This window comes from Ranitomeya variabilis, chromosome 5 (assembly GCF_051348905.1).
Source record: "Ranitomeya variabilis isolate aRanVar5 chromosome 5, aRanVar5.hap1, whole genome shotgun sequence".
Lineage (NCBI taxonomy): Eukaryota > Metazoa > Chordata > Amphibia > Anura > Dendrobatidae > Ranitomeya > Ranitomeya variabilis.
The window spans coordinates 412,628,505-412,644,198 of NC_135236.1; the positions used below are offsets into that span (position 1 = coordinate 412,628,505).

The following is a 15,694-nucleotide window of genomic DNA, read 5'->3' on the forward strand; positions in this document are numbered from 1 at the left end:
GTGTCAGACACAGCGATATCGTATGGATATCGCTGGAACGTCACGGATCGTGCCGTCGTAGCGACAAAAGTGCCACTGTGAGACGGTAGTCTTAGTGTGAACAGGTGCCCTAGAGTCACCAAATCATATACAGTCAAGTAAATTCTTTCCTTTCCTCGCTGAGAATAAACATCGCAACAGGTCCATTACCCCTCCACAGATAATAATAATAGTATATGCCATAGTATAGTATCTGCCACAGTATAGTGTATGCCACAGTACAGTATATGCCACAGTATAGTATATGGCACAGTATAGTATATGGCACAGTACAGTATATGCCACAGTATAGTATATGGCACAGTATAGTATATGGCACAGTATAGTGTATGCCACAGTACAGTATATGCCACAGTATAGTATATGGCACAGTATAGTGTATGCCACAGTATAGTATATGGCACAGTACAGTATATGCCACAGTATAGTATATGGCACAGTATAGTATATGGCACAGTATAGTGTATGCCACAGTATAGTATATGGCACAGTACAGTATATGCCACAGTATAGTATATGGCACAGTATAGTATATGGCACAGTACAGTGTATGCCACAGTACAGTATATGCCACAGTATAGTATATGGCACAGTATAGTATATGGCACAGTATAGTATATGGCACAGTACAGTATATGCCACAGTATAGTATATGGCACAGTATAGTGTATGCCACAGTATAGTATATGGCACAGTACAGTATATGCCACAGTATAGTATATGGCACAGTATAGTATATGGCACAGTATAGTGTATGCCACAGTATAGTATATGGCACAGTATAGTATATGGCACAGTATAGTGCATGCCACAGTACAGTATATGCCACAGTATAGTATATGGCACAGTATAGTATATGGCACAGTATAGTATATGGCACAGTATAGTATATGGCACAGTATAGTGTATGCCACAGTATAGTATATGGCACAGTATAGTATATGGCACAGTACAGTATATGCCACAGTACAGTATATGGCACAGTATAGTATATGGCACAGTACAGTATATGGCACAGTACAGTATATGCCACAGTATAGTATATGCCACAGTATAGTATATGGCACAGTATAGTGTATGCCACAGTATAGTATATAGCACAGTACAGTATATGGCACAGTATAGTGTATGCCACAGTATAGTATATGCCACAGTATAGTATATGGCACAGTATAGTGTATGCCACAGTATAGTATATAGCACAGTATAGTATATGGCACAGTATAGTATATGGCACAGTATAGTATATGGCACAGTACAGTATATGGCACAGTATAGTATATGGCACAGTATAGTGTATGCCACAGTATAGTATATGGCACAGTACAGTATATGGCACAGTACAGTATATGCCACAGTATAGTATATGGCACAGTACAGTATATGCCACAGTATAGTATATGGCACAGTACAGTATATGCCACAGTACAGTATATGCCACAGTATAGTATATGGCACAGTATAGTATATGGCACAGTATAGTGCATGCCACAGTATAGTATATGGCACAGTATAGTATATGGCACAGTATAGTATATGGCACAGTATAGTGCATGCCACAGTACAGTATATGCCACAGTATAGTATATGGCACAGTATAGTGCATGCCACAGTACAGTATATGCCACAGTACAGTATATGCCACAGTATAGTGTATGCCACACGTGCCCTGCCGCTTCCTGGTATATGAGCTGAGCAGAGCTCTGCATGTGGAGGCTCCGCCCCTTCCCGTGACATCATCGCTGACAGGAGCAGCGGCAGGCTGCAGAGGCTATGTGCTGGGCTGCAGGATGAGCCCGGGGGGCTGTATACTGTAGCACAGAGGTGTCACGTGTCCTCTCTGACGCCATGAGCCTGTACCCACCGTGTACTATCACAGGAGTCTCCGTCCTACCTGCTCCTCCATATGCTAATCACTCGGCAGGATGCTCCCCACTCCTGTGCACTCACATGTTGGGCGCGGAGATTTTACTGAAGTGTATGACCCGGCTGAGGACACTTTTCTTTTAATTGATGCCTTGGAGAAGGAGGCGGAGGAGCTGAAGTCTGGGTAATGCGAGTATTTGTGTAGAGCCAGGGCTGCTCCAAGTATCCCCTCAGCGGGTTTAGAAGCTGTGTGCTGCCCATAGCACCCACTCATAGCACAGCTTCCACTTTTCATGAGGTGACTACAGGTAGAGATGAGCGAATTTGCTCGGGTTCCCCCTTATTCGGCTAGCTATAGCGCTCACCGTATACTGGCTAGTATAGCGCTCACCGTATACTGGCTAGCTATAGCGCTCACCGTATACTGGCTAGCTATAGATCTCACCGTATACTGGCTAGCTATAGCGCTCACCGTATACTGGCTAGCTATAGCGCTCACCGTATACTGGCTAGCTATAGATCTCACCGTATACTGGCTAGCTATAGCGCTCACCGTATACTGGCTAGCTATAGCGCTCACCGTATACTGGCTAGTATAGCGCTCACCGTATACTGGCTAGCTATAGCGCTCACCGTATACTGGCTAGCTATAGCGTTCACCGTATACTGGCTAGCTATAGCGCTCACCGTATACTGGCTAGCTATAGATCTCACCGTATACTGGCTAGCTATAGCGCTCACCGTATACTGGCTAGCTATAGCGCTCACCGTATACTGGCTAGCTATAGCGCTCACCGTATACTGGCTAGCTATAGATCTCACCGTATACTGGCTAGCTATAGCGCTCACCGTATACTGGCTAGCTATAGCGCTCACCGTATACTGGCTAGCTATAGCGCTCACCGTATACTGGCTAGCTATAGCGCTCACCGTATACTGGCTAGCTATAGATCTCACCGTATACTGGCTAGCTATAGCGCTCACCGTATACTGGCTAGCTATAGCGCTCACCGTATACTGGCTAGCTATAGCGCTCACCGTATACTGGCTAGCTATAGCGCTCACCGTATACTGGCTAGCTATAGCGCTCACCATGTACTGGAGCGCCTGATAATCGGCTGTGTGACCGGCACATGCACGGAGAGCCCAGCACACAGGGTTAATACTGCTGTAGAGGCGCTTATTGCACTGCTGTTTCTTTTGCTGTCATTTCTGATTTTACCCTAAATGGATGAAAGAATGGAACATAGTAAGAAAGCGGCCATGTGCCTGGTAGAGGTGCGGCATAATCTACAGCTCAATGCCTAGTAATACTACTAACAAAAGACTGACCGTTGCCTCCGTACAGGAATCGGGTGTGAACAGGCGCTTCCTAAGGGTACCGTCTCACAGTGGCACTTTTGTCGCTACGATGGTACGATCCGTGACGTTCCAGCGATATCCATACGATATCGCTGTGTCTGACACGCAGCAGCGATCAGGGACCCTGCTGAGAATCGTACGTCGTAGCAGATCGTTTGGAACTTTCTTTCGTCGCTGGATCTCCCGCTGTCATCGCTGGATCGTTGTGTGTGACAGCGATCCAGCGATGCGTTCGCTTGTAACCAGGGTAAACATCGGGTTACTAAGCTCAGGGCCGCGCTTAGTAACCCGATGTTTACCCTGGTTACAAGCGTAAAAGTAAAAAAAAAAAAAAACAGTACATACTTACATTCCGGTGTCTGTCCCCCGGCGTTCTGCTTCTCTGCATTGTGAGCGTTGGCCAGCCGGAAAGCGAGCACAGCGGTAACGCGGTGACGTCACCGCTGTGCTTTCCGGCTGGCGCAGACACAGTGGAGAGAAGCAGAACGCCGGGGGACAGACACCGGAATGTAAGTATGTAGTGTTTGTTTTTTTTTACTTTTACGCTGGTAACCACGGTAAACATCGGGTTACTAAGCGCGGCCCTGCGCTTAGTAACCCGATGTTTACCCTGGTTACCCAGGGACCTCGGCATCGTTGGTCGCTGGAGAGCTGTCTGTGTGACAGCTCCCCAGCGACCACACAACCACTTACCAACGATCACGGCCAGGTCGTATCGCAGGTCGTGATCGTTGGTAAATCGTATAGTGTGACAGTACCCTAAGAGTCGCCATCTCCATATATAACGCACACATAAAGCTGCACCCTATAGCGCTGCAGCATGCAAACAAGACCTATATGAGAGAATCTCCTTATCGCAGCTGCCGGGTGCACATGAATTGGCCTATTTCTGCACTAATTCTTCTCGTTTTTTCCTATTTTCTAAAGCAGTAATGTAATTTATATTTCATGTATCTCATATATTTCATGTTTGCATGCTATAGCGCTACAGAGTGCAGCTTTATTTGTTAGGTCCTGAATATTATGAAAATAACAAATGTAACTTATAACCCCATTCTTTCCTGTAACAGATTCCTCTTCTATTCCAGAGTGGAGATCTGCCTAGAAATCGGCTGTGGCTCCGGCGTGGTATCCGCATTTGCAGCATCACTTATTGGACCCCGTGCTTGGTATCTGTAAGTGAATGTTTCCCTGTCGTTGCTTGTGATAAATGCGGTACAGGGGTACTCCTAATGCCATACATGGTGTCTCCCCCTATTGGGCGTCTACCACATAGGTGTTATGGGGGTCCTCTGCAGGCGTTTGGGCCTCTCTTGTGTGACTGGCGGCTTGTAATACTGTATTAGGTGGTCTAAGTGCTGACATCTGCTGCCCTCCTGTTTGCCGAAGATCCTGAGATCCGACTTGGAGTGATGTAACGTCATCCAGCCACGCTGTCTGAAAGGCCACACTCTGCAGGCATCGCTGATGTTTTGTTCATAGTGACAACATAACTATAGACTGCATAAGAGGAATGGGAACGTGTCCTAATGATGGGCAACCGTTCTACTATTGGACTGGCATAGCGTGCAATCAGGCACGTGAAGCTTTTTCTCATAAACTTCCTTGCCGATTTACTCCACCTGTCCACCTCCACATTTTTAGACAATATAAATTTAGACGAGTCAGAAAAGGTGTCTAAGTCCTCGTTCAGATGTCTGTGCTGCACGTATGCAGTCTATCCATGTGTGTAACAACATGTCCCCATTATAATACATGGTGCTATTCACATTTCTGTATTTTTTTGACAGGCCAGTATCCATACAAAACTCCAAAGACAAGCCTGTTTTTTTTTTTTTTTTTTCTAGTGACATGGATCAAAAAGGCTAATGCAAGTCTAGGGACCTGTAAAGATCACATACAGCACAGGGAGGCTAGCGGTGTACAGTCCGTGTGCTGTGCGCACATTAACATTGTAAAAGACAGGAGAAGCGTTGTCATTTATCCATCTATGAAAAACACGGATGACACACTGACCCAAAACGCTGATGCCACCGATGCCATTGTTCATTTATGTGCTTAAAACCAAATATATGTGAATGAGGCTGTAGACACACCATAAATGTGGTGTGTTTTTGGTGCAATTTTTTTGTTGTCTAGGATGTTGACCAGAACAAACTCTCCAGGTCTGACGCCGCCTGCTGCTGCTGCAGTGTACACTACAGCAGCCAATCACTGTGCTCAACAGCTCTGTTGATGTAGACGGCAAAAGCCACTCTGCCCAGTGATTGGCTGTAGCGCTATTGAAATACTGTCTCCTCAATGACCCACCTCATGGCAGAGGCGCTGCACTGGACCTGCAGAAGGTGAATAACCCTGATTTCATTATTTTTAGATCTACCACCATGAATTACTTAAAAAAAAAATAAAGTTGAAAGTGTTCAAATGGAAAACATCTTTGAAGTGCTTATCCTTTTCTATTAGACTTTATGAATGAAGATGTTTTTCATTTTTCTGATTTTTACTTTGATTTTGTTTCAGATGTACGGATGTCAATCCTACTGCAGCATTGTGCACAATGGAGACTGCACGTGCCAACACTGTGCACATCGACCCCATTACTACTGATTTGGTAATAATAAATAAACCTGTTGAGTTCTCTGCACATTGCTGGTTGCATTGTGTTCTCTTCCCTCTGTTCCACCTCCCTCATTAAGTCCAGGAAGATCTTATATCTCAATAGTATTTGCTCAGTCTAGCTGGCAGTAGTGTTTCCTGACAACTCAGCTGCAGACACCATTGTACACATGCAGTTCCTCGTTAGTATAGTGGTAAGTATCCCCGCCTGTCACGCGGGAGACCGGGGTTCGATTCCCCGACGGGGAGGCAAAAATTTTGCATCTATAAATTTTATTAAACGTTATAGGTTTTACTTTTAATGAAACTTATAAACGTTGCACAAATATTGTAACACATTATAGCATATATTGCAATATAATGCGCTGCATGCGTCTCTGTACGTGATAAGGATTTTGTTTGCACAGTATAGGCTCATACTCCAGGTGTAACTATACCATTTAGACATAAGGACATCTAGGTTTCCAGAGAACCTGCAATCAAATGACCAATATGTGCAAAGATCTGTCTGCATGTACATAGTAGGCGTCTGTCTGACTGCCGTGTACAAATAATACATTACACACTAACCGTCTCACGTCATAGACTGCTGGTAAACAGCGCCCCTAGTGGCCAGCTCACAGAAACACCATTTGCAACTTGCTAAAGAGGGATTTCTCCCAATTCTGTAGAATGCTGCCCTCTATTCAGATCTGGATGAGAGATTAGATATAGTTTTGTACTTGTGCCTTAGGGTACCGTTACACTAAACGATTTACCAACGATCACAACCAGCGATACGACCTGGCCGTGATCGTTGGTAAGTCGTTGTGTGGTCGCTGGAGAGCTGTCACACAGACAGCTCTCCAGCGACCAACGATGCCGAAGTCCCCGGGTAACCAGGGTAAACATCGGGTTACTAAGCGCAGGGCCGCGCTTAGTAACCCGATGTTTACCCTGGTTACAAGCGAACGCATCGCTGGATCGGTGTCACACACACCGATCCAACGATGACAGCGGGAGATCCAGCGACGAAATAAAGTTCCAAACGATCTGCTACGACGTACAATTCTCAGCGGGGTCCCTGATCGCTGCTGCGTGTCAGACACAGCGGTATCGTATGGATATCGCTGGAACGTCACGGATCGTACCGTCGTAGCGACAAAAGTGCCACTGTGAGACAGTACCCTTAGACCGACTGATGTAGGATTAGTGCAGCATGTTGATGGCTGATTCTATGTTATTGTTGAATATCCATAGCTGCTATTGAATTGCTGTATTTCTGGATGCTTGTTCAGTGTGTGATTTTATTATTAAGCATCCACTTGTCCTCTTCCCTGGCATGTCTCCACCGCATGACGTATTTCTAAAGGGATTGTACCAAGTACATAAGTTATTACTTATTGATAGGACAAAATATAATTTGTAGATCACAGGGATCCACCGCTGTGACCGCCACTATTCCCAAGAACGAATCTTATCTGTATGGAGCATGGCTTGCACACCTCCGCTCCATTCATCCCCTATGGGCCTGCACACCTCCGCTCCATTCATCCCCTATGGGCCTGCACACCTCCGCTCCATTCATCCCCCTATGTTCCTGCACACCTCCACTCCGCGTTCATCCCCCTATGGGTCTGCACACCTCTGCTCCCTTCATCCCCCAGTCCGTAGTGAGTTAGTGCTTCCCCCAATCTCACAGGCATAATGTCTTTCTTGATAATTTGAGCACTATTGTAGGAATATGTCCACTCTGGAGAGCATGGCACCGGGAAACCGATATAATGGGCATCTGCTCTTATTGCAGGTCAGCGGATTACTGCCGCGACTACAAGGACACATTGACCTTCTTCTCTTTAACCCTCCTTATGTTGTAACCCCATCTGAAGAGGTATGTTTTTTTCTCAAAGAGATTAGTAGATGGAAATCAAAGATGATTGCTTAGTATGATGATGGCTTAGTATGCCAACTCCATTACACTGAATGGCACGGGCACAGCGGGGCAGATTTATTATAACTGGTGAAAGTAAAACTCAGGCTGCCTTAGGCAAATAAGAGTACCTCTTTTATTTCCTTGTAAGCCGATTACAAAATGAAACCTGTGTTCTGATTGGTTGATATTAGCATGCTATGATTACTTTACTTACCGTGCATCCACAACCCCTTATATCATGTTCTGATTTGCTACACAGCTTGTATTGTAAAGTATAAGACTATGTGCACATGGTGGCTATTTGCAGCAGATTTTTCTTCACCAAAACCTAATGATGGCAGGAAAAATGCTGTGTAAAATATGTGCGTTTCTGATGTTCTTTTTTTTTCCCCCAATTCATTTCAATGGGTAAAAACTGCTGAAAGCATTGACATGCTGCAGACTTGAAAAAAACACTTTGATGGTTCAAATCCACAAGAAAAAACAAACAAACCGCGTGTTCATGGGGTTTCATAAATCTTATACACTTTGCTGGTGCTGTAAAGTGCAGCCTTTTTTACTCTTAAAAAAAAAAAAAAAAAAAAACACTCAGAAAAAAATGCGTCAATAATGCAGCTTTTGACCCGCGGAAATAATGCAGCTTTTGAACCACTGTTAATATCGCTACATAGGTGACTGGAAAACAAGGTACAATGTTCCTATGATTCCATTCATAGTGATGACATCCGCCAGGGACATTTGCCGTGGGCTCTTTGCTGCTGGCCCTTCCCAACTCTTCGCTTCGTGACATCTTCATTGACGTCTCTCGCAGCCTCTCATACATATTAGTTGCTGTTTTCTAGTAGGAAAAAACTTTTTATTACAGCTCTATTGAAATATTTGTTTATTCTTCTTGATTTTCTAGGTAGGAAGTAATGGGATAGAGGCAGCCTGGGCTGGAGGCAAAAATGGTCGTGAAGTTATTGACCGCTTTCTTCCCCTGGTTCCTGAGCTCCTGTCTTCGAAAGGCTTGTTGTACTTACTTGTTCTAAAAGAGAACAACGTCGGTGAGAGGTTCCGTAACATTATCCTGTCGGCCTTTATGATTTAGCCTGTATTGGTATAACATATGCCAGAAATGGGCAGTGGGAACGTGGGTTAATTCAGCACATATTTCTACACATGTGGATTAGCAGACCACCTATCTGATAGCTACTAGGTGGTAGAAGTGTATGTTCAGCCTGACATTTTTACCTGGATTTTTCTGTAATAAAAATATGATCCTGAAATTGAGTAAACCGTGGGGCTTTTTTTTTTCTACTTTCACTTAATTTCAATGGCAAATTTGACATTAATTGACTGGCTTTTAATCTCGGTGAAACCGGCATTCATCTGTTTGCAGACTTCTCACCATAATGTTTCTGTTTTCAGATGATGTCTTGGAGAAAATGAATTCCTATGGATTGCAAGGATCCGCAGTGCTGTCTAGACAAGCGGGAAGAGAGCATCTCACTATTCTAAAGTTCTGGAAATCGATAGGTTAACAATGAGCGCAGTGACATGCTGCCGAGTATCCTCTAAGAGGAATATATAACATAATCCATGTTCTTCACATTACATAGATATCACGGACAGTCAGAGTGCAGCTTGGCGGTCCATGGGGATGTAACTTGTCCATTCAGTGAGAGCTGCTGATCAGTGGGACGCTCATGGGGAATCTTACAGATGTTAGTGTCTGATGTATGGAGAAAGGACCGGTCTCCATAATCACAGACAGAACCAGGATTCTACAAAATTTTGTTACAAATGTTCTCTCCATATATCTAGAAATATGTGGCCATTTGGGGTCTAGTGGCTGTGCTGCATTGAGGATACTTTCCTGAAACTTCAGGGCTTGTCTGTTTCATAGAGAAATTGAAGCCATGCTGTTTTTGCTTTTAACTAGCCTTTTTGCTTACCTGGTAATGCCCCTGCTGCTCCAGAAGCTTCTTTCCGTTGCTCCCTCTGCTCTTTGCTTACACGGCAGCAGCGGTGATGTTCTGTCTTCAACATGTGACCACTGCTGCCAATCACTATCTACCTCGGCATCAGCCCATTGATTGGCTACAGTGGTCACATGATGTAGAGGCGATGTCTTCTGTGACCTAGTTAGTATGAACAGCATTGTCCTAATTTTTTTCTGAAAACGTATATCCTGTCTGGACAAGTCCTTTTTAAATGAAGTACTTCATCTTGTCAAATAACAGATGCCTATTTCCTTTTTCGGCACCATTCCAGCATTGTCTCCTGGGGTATTGTTATGCCACATCAGCCCTGCAGCCAGTCAGCGCTTGCTATTTGGCTGCTGTGCTCTTACTTCCCTCTGACGAAGGTCAGAAAAAGGAAAGAAGTGAGGGTAGAGCACGCCAATAGTGGCCAGTAATTGGCTGCAGGGCTCACATGACAAAAAATGCCATGCAAATCCCGGAAGTCCCAGCGCTGATAATGCTGGAACTCTGCCAGTGTAGGAAGTAACTACATTTAATATGAGTGACTAATTCAGATACTGCACAACCCCTTTAAAATGGTATTCAGTATGTTGATCTATTATAAGGTTGCTTTGATTCAGATCTGCAATGAATTTGTGGCAAAATCCACAAATTTTACATGTGGATTTGACTTGCATTGAAAGGCCATGTTCCCACGTTGAGTATTTGGTCAGTATTTTACCTCAGTATTTGTAAGCTAAAACCAGGAGTGGGTGATAAATACAGAAGTGGTGCATATGTTTCTATTCTACTTTTCCTCTGATTGTTCCTCTCCTGGTTTTGGCTTACAATACTGATGGAAAATACTGACGTGTGAACGTGGCCTAATCGGTGAAATTTGCAGTGAAAATTTGTGGCCTTTCTGAAATATAATGAGCATGGTGGGATTTGGAAACTCGTTAATGTGGAATCTGCAGAAAATGAGTGGCAATTATCCACTCCTGGACCTAGCCAATGTGTGGTTTTCTGTTTTGTTTTTTTATATTGGTTATAATTAGTGATGAGCGAATATACTCGTTACTCGAGATTTCTCGCGCATGCTCGGGTGTCCTCCGAGTATTTTTTAGTGCTCGGAGATTGTTTTCATCGCCGCAGCTGAATGATTTACATCTGTTAGCCAGCATAAGTACATGTGGGGGTTGCCTGGTTGCTAGGGAATCCCCACATGTAATCAAGCTGGCTAAGAGCGTGATCGGGAAATCTCGAGTAACGAGTATATTCGCTCATCACTAGTTATAATACATACTGAATTAAAGCATTTTACTTCCCACGAGTCTGTACCTCCCTTTTTTTTTTTTTTCCTCATTAAATTGTGCTGAGATTCACAGGCATAAACAAAGTGTAGGACACTAGCGCACTACCTATAGTGTAAAATAGAGAGAGAGGGGTGCAGCAAAGTGGAAATAAAATGACTGTAAAGAACCAAGAAAAAGAACCACTGAAACATGCTGCACACCACAATGTATATCCATGATATAAAAGGCAAACTTTATTGACATAATAAAAACATGTAGCACACCACAAAACCCCACAATGATCCATAATAATTGTAATGGCCAAACAAGGGCAGATGTCTGATCACAAATATAAATGCCTATGAGATAACAATGTAATATATCTCAGCAATATCCGCATAAAATAATGTGGCCCAAGTGTGGCACAGATATAACACATGCATATGGCCCTGATGCCTCCTGCATAAATGTATAATGCCTAGAAGAACTGGACAAGAGAAGATGGATAGCTGCTATGCTCAGACGTATAAGGCTATAATAACCACATACCAAAATGCACGGGAAAAACCCATGTCCCGCCAGATAGGCACAAGATAAATTGGTGACGTCAGGAGCATGAACGTACCAGACAGCAGATGTCCTGGATCAACGTTGAAAAGGACCCGACGTGTAAGGCTATAATAGCCACATACCAAAATGTAAGGGAAAGTCCCAAGTCCAGCCGAATAGGCACAAAATCAATAGGTAACGCCAAAAGCATGAACGTACCAGAAAGCAGGTATACCGGATCAAGGTGGGGAAGGACCCCACGCGTATCGCCGTTACTAGGACGGCTTCGTCAGGGGAAGGGTGTCAAACACTAGTCAAAATGAGTTTAAATACCTTGTAATAACTAGCAGATGTAAGTGAGGACGCCGGAGACCGGAACCGGAACTGACGCACAGGGAGGGCGGAAGTGTGAAAACGGCAGACGTCTCTGCCCATAGTCAACAATGAGCATGCGCCGAAATTTGACAGCGCAGCTCATTGTACATGCAGTAAAGAAATCAAAAGGGATATGCCCCAGGCATAGAAGATAGAAGATATCGGAAGGAAAATTGTCCCCATTATGACCATATGTGGAAAAGCCTAATGTTGTACAAATAGAAGAACAGACAAACAAAAACACAATAGGAGTGTAACAAAACAGGGAACACACATGTTAGAGGGAAAATATAAAAATAAATAATGCTAACCGGCCGAAGAGAAGACATAATTACCGAATCTGCCAGATACTATATTTATTGGAAGTAGTTAAATCAAAAAAGATTAGGCAGCCAAAGACATATGGGTATTTGTTAAACACACTGGGGCCATATGTGGTGAAGGAAGTGTGTAGTGGTAATCAGACAGAAATATGGGTAAAGCCAAGTCTGATGGTAGGAGGCACCCTAAGGGGACAGTCTGATGAATATAAGCCATGGGTTATCAACAAGTGTGCCAAAAATGCAACTATGGTTGAAGGCGGTGACAAAATTGGAATCAGAAGGAGCCTGGCAAAAGTATAGCTCCTGACTACTAGTCCCCATATTGAAGATACATACATAAATCAAATAAGGCCTCACTGTATCAAGTTAAGGCCCAAATACTTGATAAATCTATAAATGAATAAATGAAAACTCCTAATGCCCACTACTACATTCACCAAATTGACAAAAAGGCATATTGGGGATAAGCCGTGGAGACGGTGTCATAGTGTAATGCGTAGTCCAGTAGTTTATACTTCACAGTATGGGGACATGATGATGTCATTCTAATGTTCAGACAATCTTCATCAGGATCAGCCGTCTGCCACCGCTGGCAGAAACAGATGTAGAAGACAGAGCTGGGTCGTGCTTGGGTCACAGTTTTGTTACCGTGGATTGTCCATATATGGGGACCACACAATAATAATTCGTGGTCCTAGTGATCCATCAGACAGAAGATGTTGGTATAGCAATATTGTTCCAATATTCAATATTTCTTCATCACAAACGGTATTCATCCACCACCAGCAGACATGAGTATTATGTCATATAAGAAGAACTGGATAATACGTCCCAATTGTTCACACTGCCATGGGTTGTCCAAGAAGCACAAGGGTGACCAAGTGACCAAGTAATGCTGGATTAACCTAGAGGGAAACATGAAGTAATAGATACAGTCACAGTTATTCAACCCAAAAATCCCGAGAAAAGAATATCTTCATTTATGCCTTGAGGTGTAGTAGAATGTAATGAAAAGATCCAGCGGGCCTCAACTTGCAAAAGTTTGCGTTCGAGGGATTCTCCTCTACCCGAAGCCTTAATATGCTCAAGACCTACACACCTACTGCCCGTGCAACGACCTGCATGATGTGACAAGAAATGGGAAGCCACTGAAGTGAGAGGCTTCTCCCTACGGGCATCAGCCATCGCGGTGCTAATGGTTGAAAGATGTTTCTGTATGCGACGACGCAATTCTTGGGATGTTTGTCCCACATAAACAAGTGGGCATGGGCAGATAATAGCATATATCACATTGGTAGTTTTGCAATTAATATATGACTTGAGTCCATGCCTGCTACCATCAGTGGGATTGCAAAAGTAATCCCTGACTGGATGCATATACTGACAAACACTGCAGTCTCCGCATGGGAAGGAGCCCCTCAGCGTGATACCACGATTTAATCTAACAGTGGGCCTGGTATAATGGCTCCTGGTGAGAATGTCTCTCAAGTTTGGTGCCCTTCTTGCCGTGATCAGTGGTCGTCCACTAACGACTTGTGAGGTCGCTAAATCTGTAGTTAGAATACCCCAATGCTTTTGTAAAATGTCTCTTACCTTGGACCAATGGGTGTTGTATCCAGTAATGAAACGGACAAATTTATCCGATGTTTTCGTTCTTGGCTCCAATAAGGAAACCTGTGACTGGTCTCTGGCTCTCTGGTATGCTTGGGAGATACATTTTTTGGGATAAGTTCTTCTTTTGAATCTTCTGGTCAAATCTTGTGCTTCTTTCTGAAAATCCACATCAAGTGTACAATTTCTCCTAGATCTCAAGAATTGTCCGATGGGTATACCTTTCTTAGTGTGGGGTGGGTGGAAACTGCGAAATTCCAACAGGTTGTTAGTGGCAGTGGGTTTACGATAAAGGCAAGTTGTTAAATTGCCATTGTGACGCATGATGTTGAGGTCTAAGAAACTCACCGAGGAGGAAGAATACGAAAATGTCAAGAAGATGTTGAGCAAATTATCATTCAAGAAATCAATAAAGATCCGAAGTTCCTCCTGGGTGCCTGACCAAATAAAAAACACGTCGTCAATAAATCTAAACCAACAACGCACTTTGGACTTAAACCACGTGGAGATGGAAACCCTCGTCAACTCCCACCACCCTAGGAAAAGGTTAGCTAGAGCCGGGGCTCAACGGGCCCCCATTGCCACACCAGAGACTTGAAGGTAAAAACTCCTGTCAAATAGGAAGAAGTTGTGTTTGAGAATGAAGCCAAGTAAATCTACAATGAAGGAATCATGTAGCCTATCTGAGTGTTGTTGATCCAGAAAGAATAAAACAGCTTGTAGACCGTGGTCATGGTCAATGTTTGAGTAGAGGGACTCAACATCACATATGACCATGATCTCATCTTGGGCCATGGTAATACCCTGTATTGATGTAATAAAATGTGATGTGTCCCTAATATACGAGGGAAGCTCCAAAACCAAAGGCTGTAAGAAAAAGTCAATATAGGTGCAGGCCTTTTCGCACAAGCTCCCTATACTAGAGACAATGGGACGCCCGGGTGGTTTGCTGATGTTTTTATGCAATTTGGGCAACATATAAAATGTTGAAGTGGTGGGATGTTTGACCCAAATGAAGTCCCGTTCTCCTTTGTTAATAATATCCAAATCCAGGGCTCTATCCAGTAACGATCTTAATTTGACTGAGTAAACACCCGTGGGGTCTGATGGAAGTTTATGGTAATATTTAGTATTGTCCAATTGTCTACGAGCTTCTTCCACATATAGGTTGTGGGGCCAGAGGACAATATTGCCCCCCTTATCAGCCTCACGAATCAAAAACACACTGTTAGATTTGAGGTCTGATAGGGCACGTTTCTCGGAGAATGTCAGATTTTCAGTTACAGGGATTTTGGTGGGTAGTACCTCAATGTCTCTTTTAGCCATTTCAAAAAAGATCCTCACTGCGGGAATAATAGAAAATGGTGGCGAAACCAAAGACTTATTCACAGGCATGGAAATGCAACAGCCTTGTGCTCCAGTCCCCTGCAGGCATCAGGAGCTGCAATTCACCTGTGTCACATGAAAATTGTGACTTATTGATGATAGGACTGGTGGATCAGATGCAATTGTGAGTTAACCCCTTTACCCCCAAGGGTGGTTTGCACGTTAATGACCGGACCAATTTTTACAATTCTGACCACTGTCCCTTTGAGGTTATAACTCTGGAACATTTCAACGGATCCTGGTGATTGTATTGTACTTCATGTTAGTGGTAAAATTTCTTTGATATTACCTGCGTTTATTTGTGAAAAAAACGGAAACTTGGCAAAAATTTTGAAAATTTTGCAATTTTCCAACTTTGAATTTTTATGCAATTAAATCACAGAGATATGTCACACATAAATCCATGCGACACAT

At 43.6% G+C, this 15,694-nt stretch overlaps 1 protein-coding gene and 1 non-coding gene across 3 annotated transcripts; both read left to right on the forward strand.

Moving 5' to 3' along the window:
- The first annotated feature begins 1,751 nt into the window (after positions 1-1,751).
- On the forward strand, positions 1,752-11,436 carry HEMK2 (HemK methyltransferase 2, ETF1 glutamine and histone H4 lysine). Of its 2 annotated transcripts, XR_013215774.1 has the most exons (7): positions 1,752-2,089; positions 4,356-4,442; positions 5,788-5,878; positions 7,670-7,753; positions 8,700-8,841; positions 9,206-10,917; positions 10,956-11,070. XR_013215774.1 is itself a non-coding variant. In XM_077265176.1 (6 exons), the coding sequence occupies exons 1-6, from the start codon at positions 1,965-1,967 to the stop codon at positions 9,316-9,318; spliced, it is 642 nt and encodes a 213-aa protein (XP_077121291.1). In that variant the 5' UTR covers positions 1,752-1,964; the 3' UTR covers positions 9,319-11,436. The 2 variants fall into 2 exon arrangements, 1 of the variants encoding a protein (XP_077121291.1); XM_077265176.1 differs by having other exon boundaries at positions 9,206-11,436.
- TRNAD-GUC (transfer RNA aspartic acid (anticodon GUC)) lies at positions 6,061-6,132 on the forward strand. The gene has a single exon. It is a non-coding gene; the product is annotated as a tRNA-Asp (tRNA).
- Positions 11,437-15,694: the final 4,258 nt, after the last annotated feature.

What these genes read in the sequence shown, in the direction of transcription:
- HEMK2 (XM_077265176.1), top strand. Translation starts at nt 1,965, where the DNA reads ATGCTCCCCACTCCTGTGCACTCACATGTTGGGCGCGGAGATTTTACT. An exon ending in GGACCCCGTGCTTGGTATCT is followed by an intron (nt 4,443 to 5,787) that starts GTAAGTGAATGT and finishes ATTTTGTTTCAG; the next exon opens with ATGTACGGATGTCAATCCTA. An exon ending in ACCCCATTACTACTGATTTG is followed by an intron (nt 5,879 to 7,669) that starts GTAATAATAAAT and finishes CTCTTATTGCAG; the next exon opens with GTCAGCGGATTACTGCCGCG.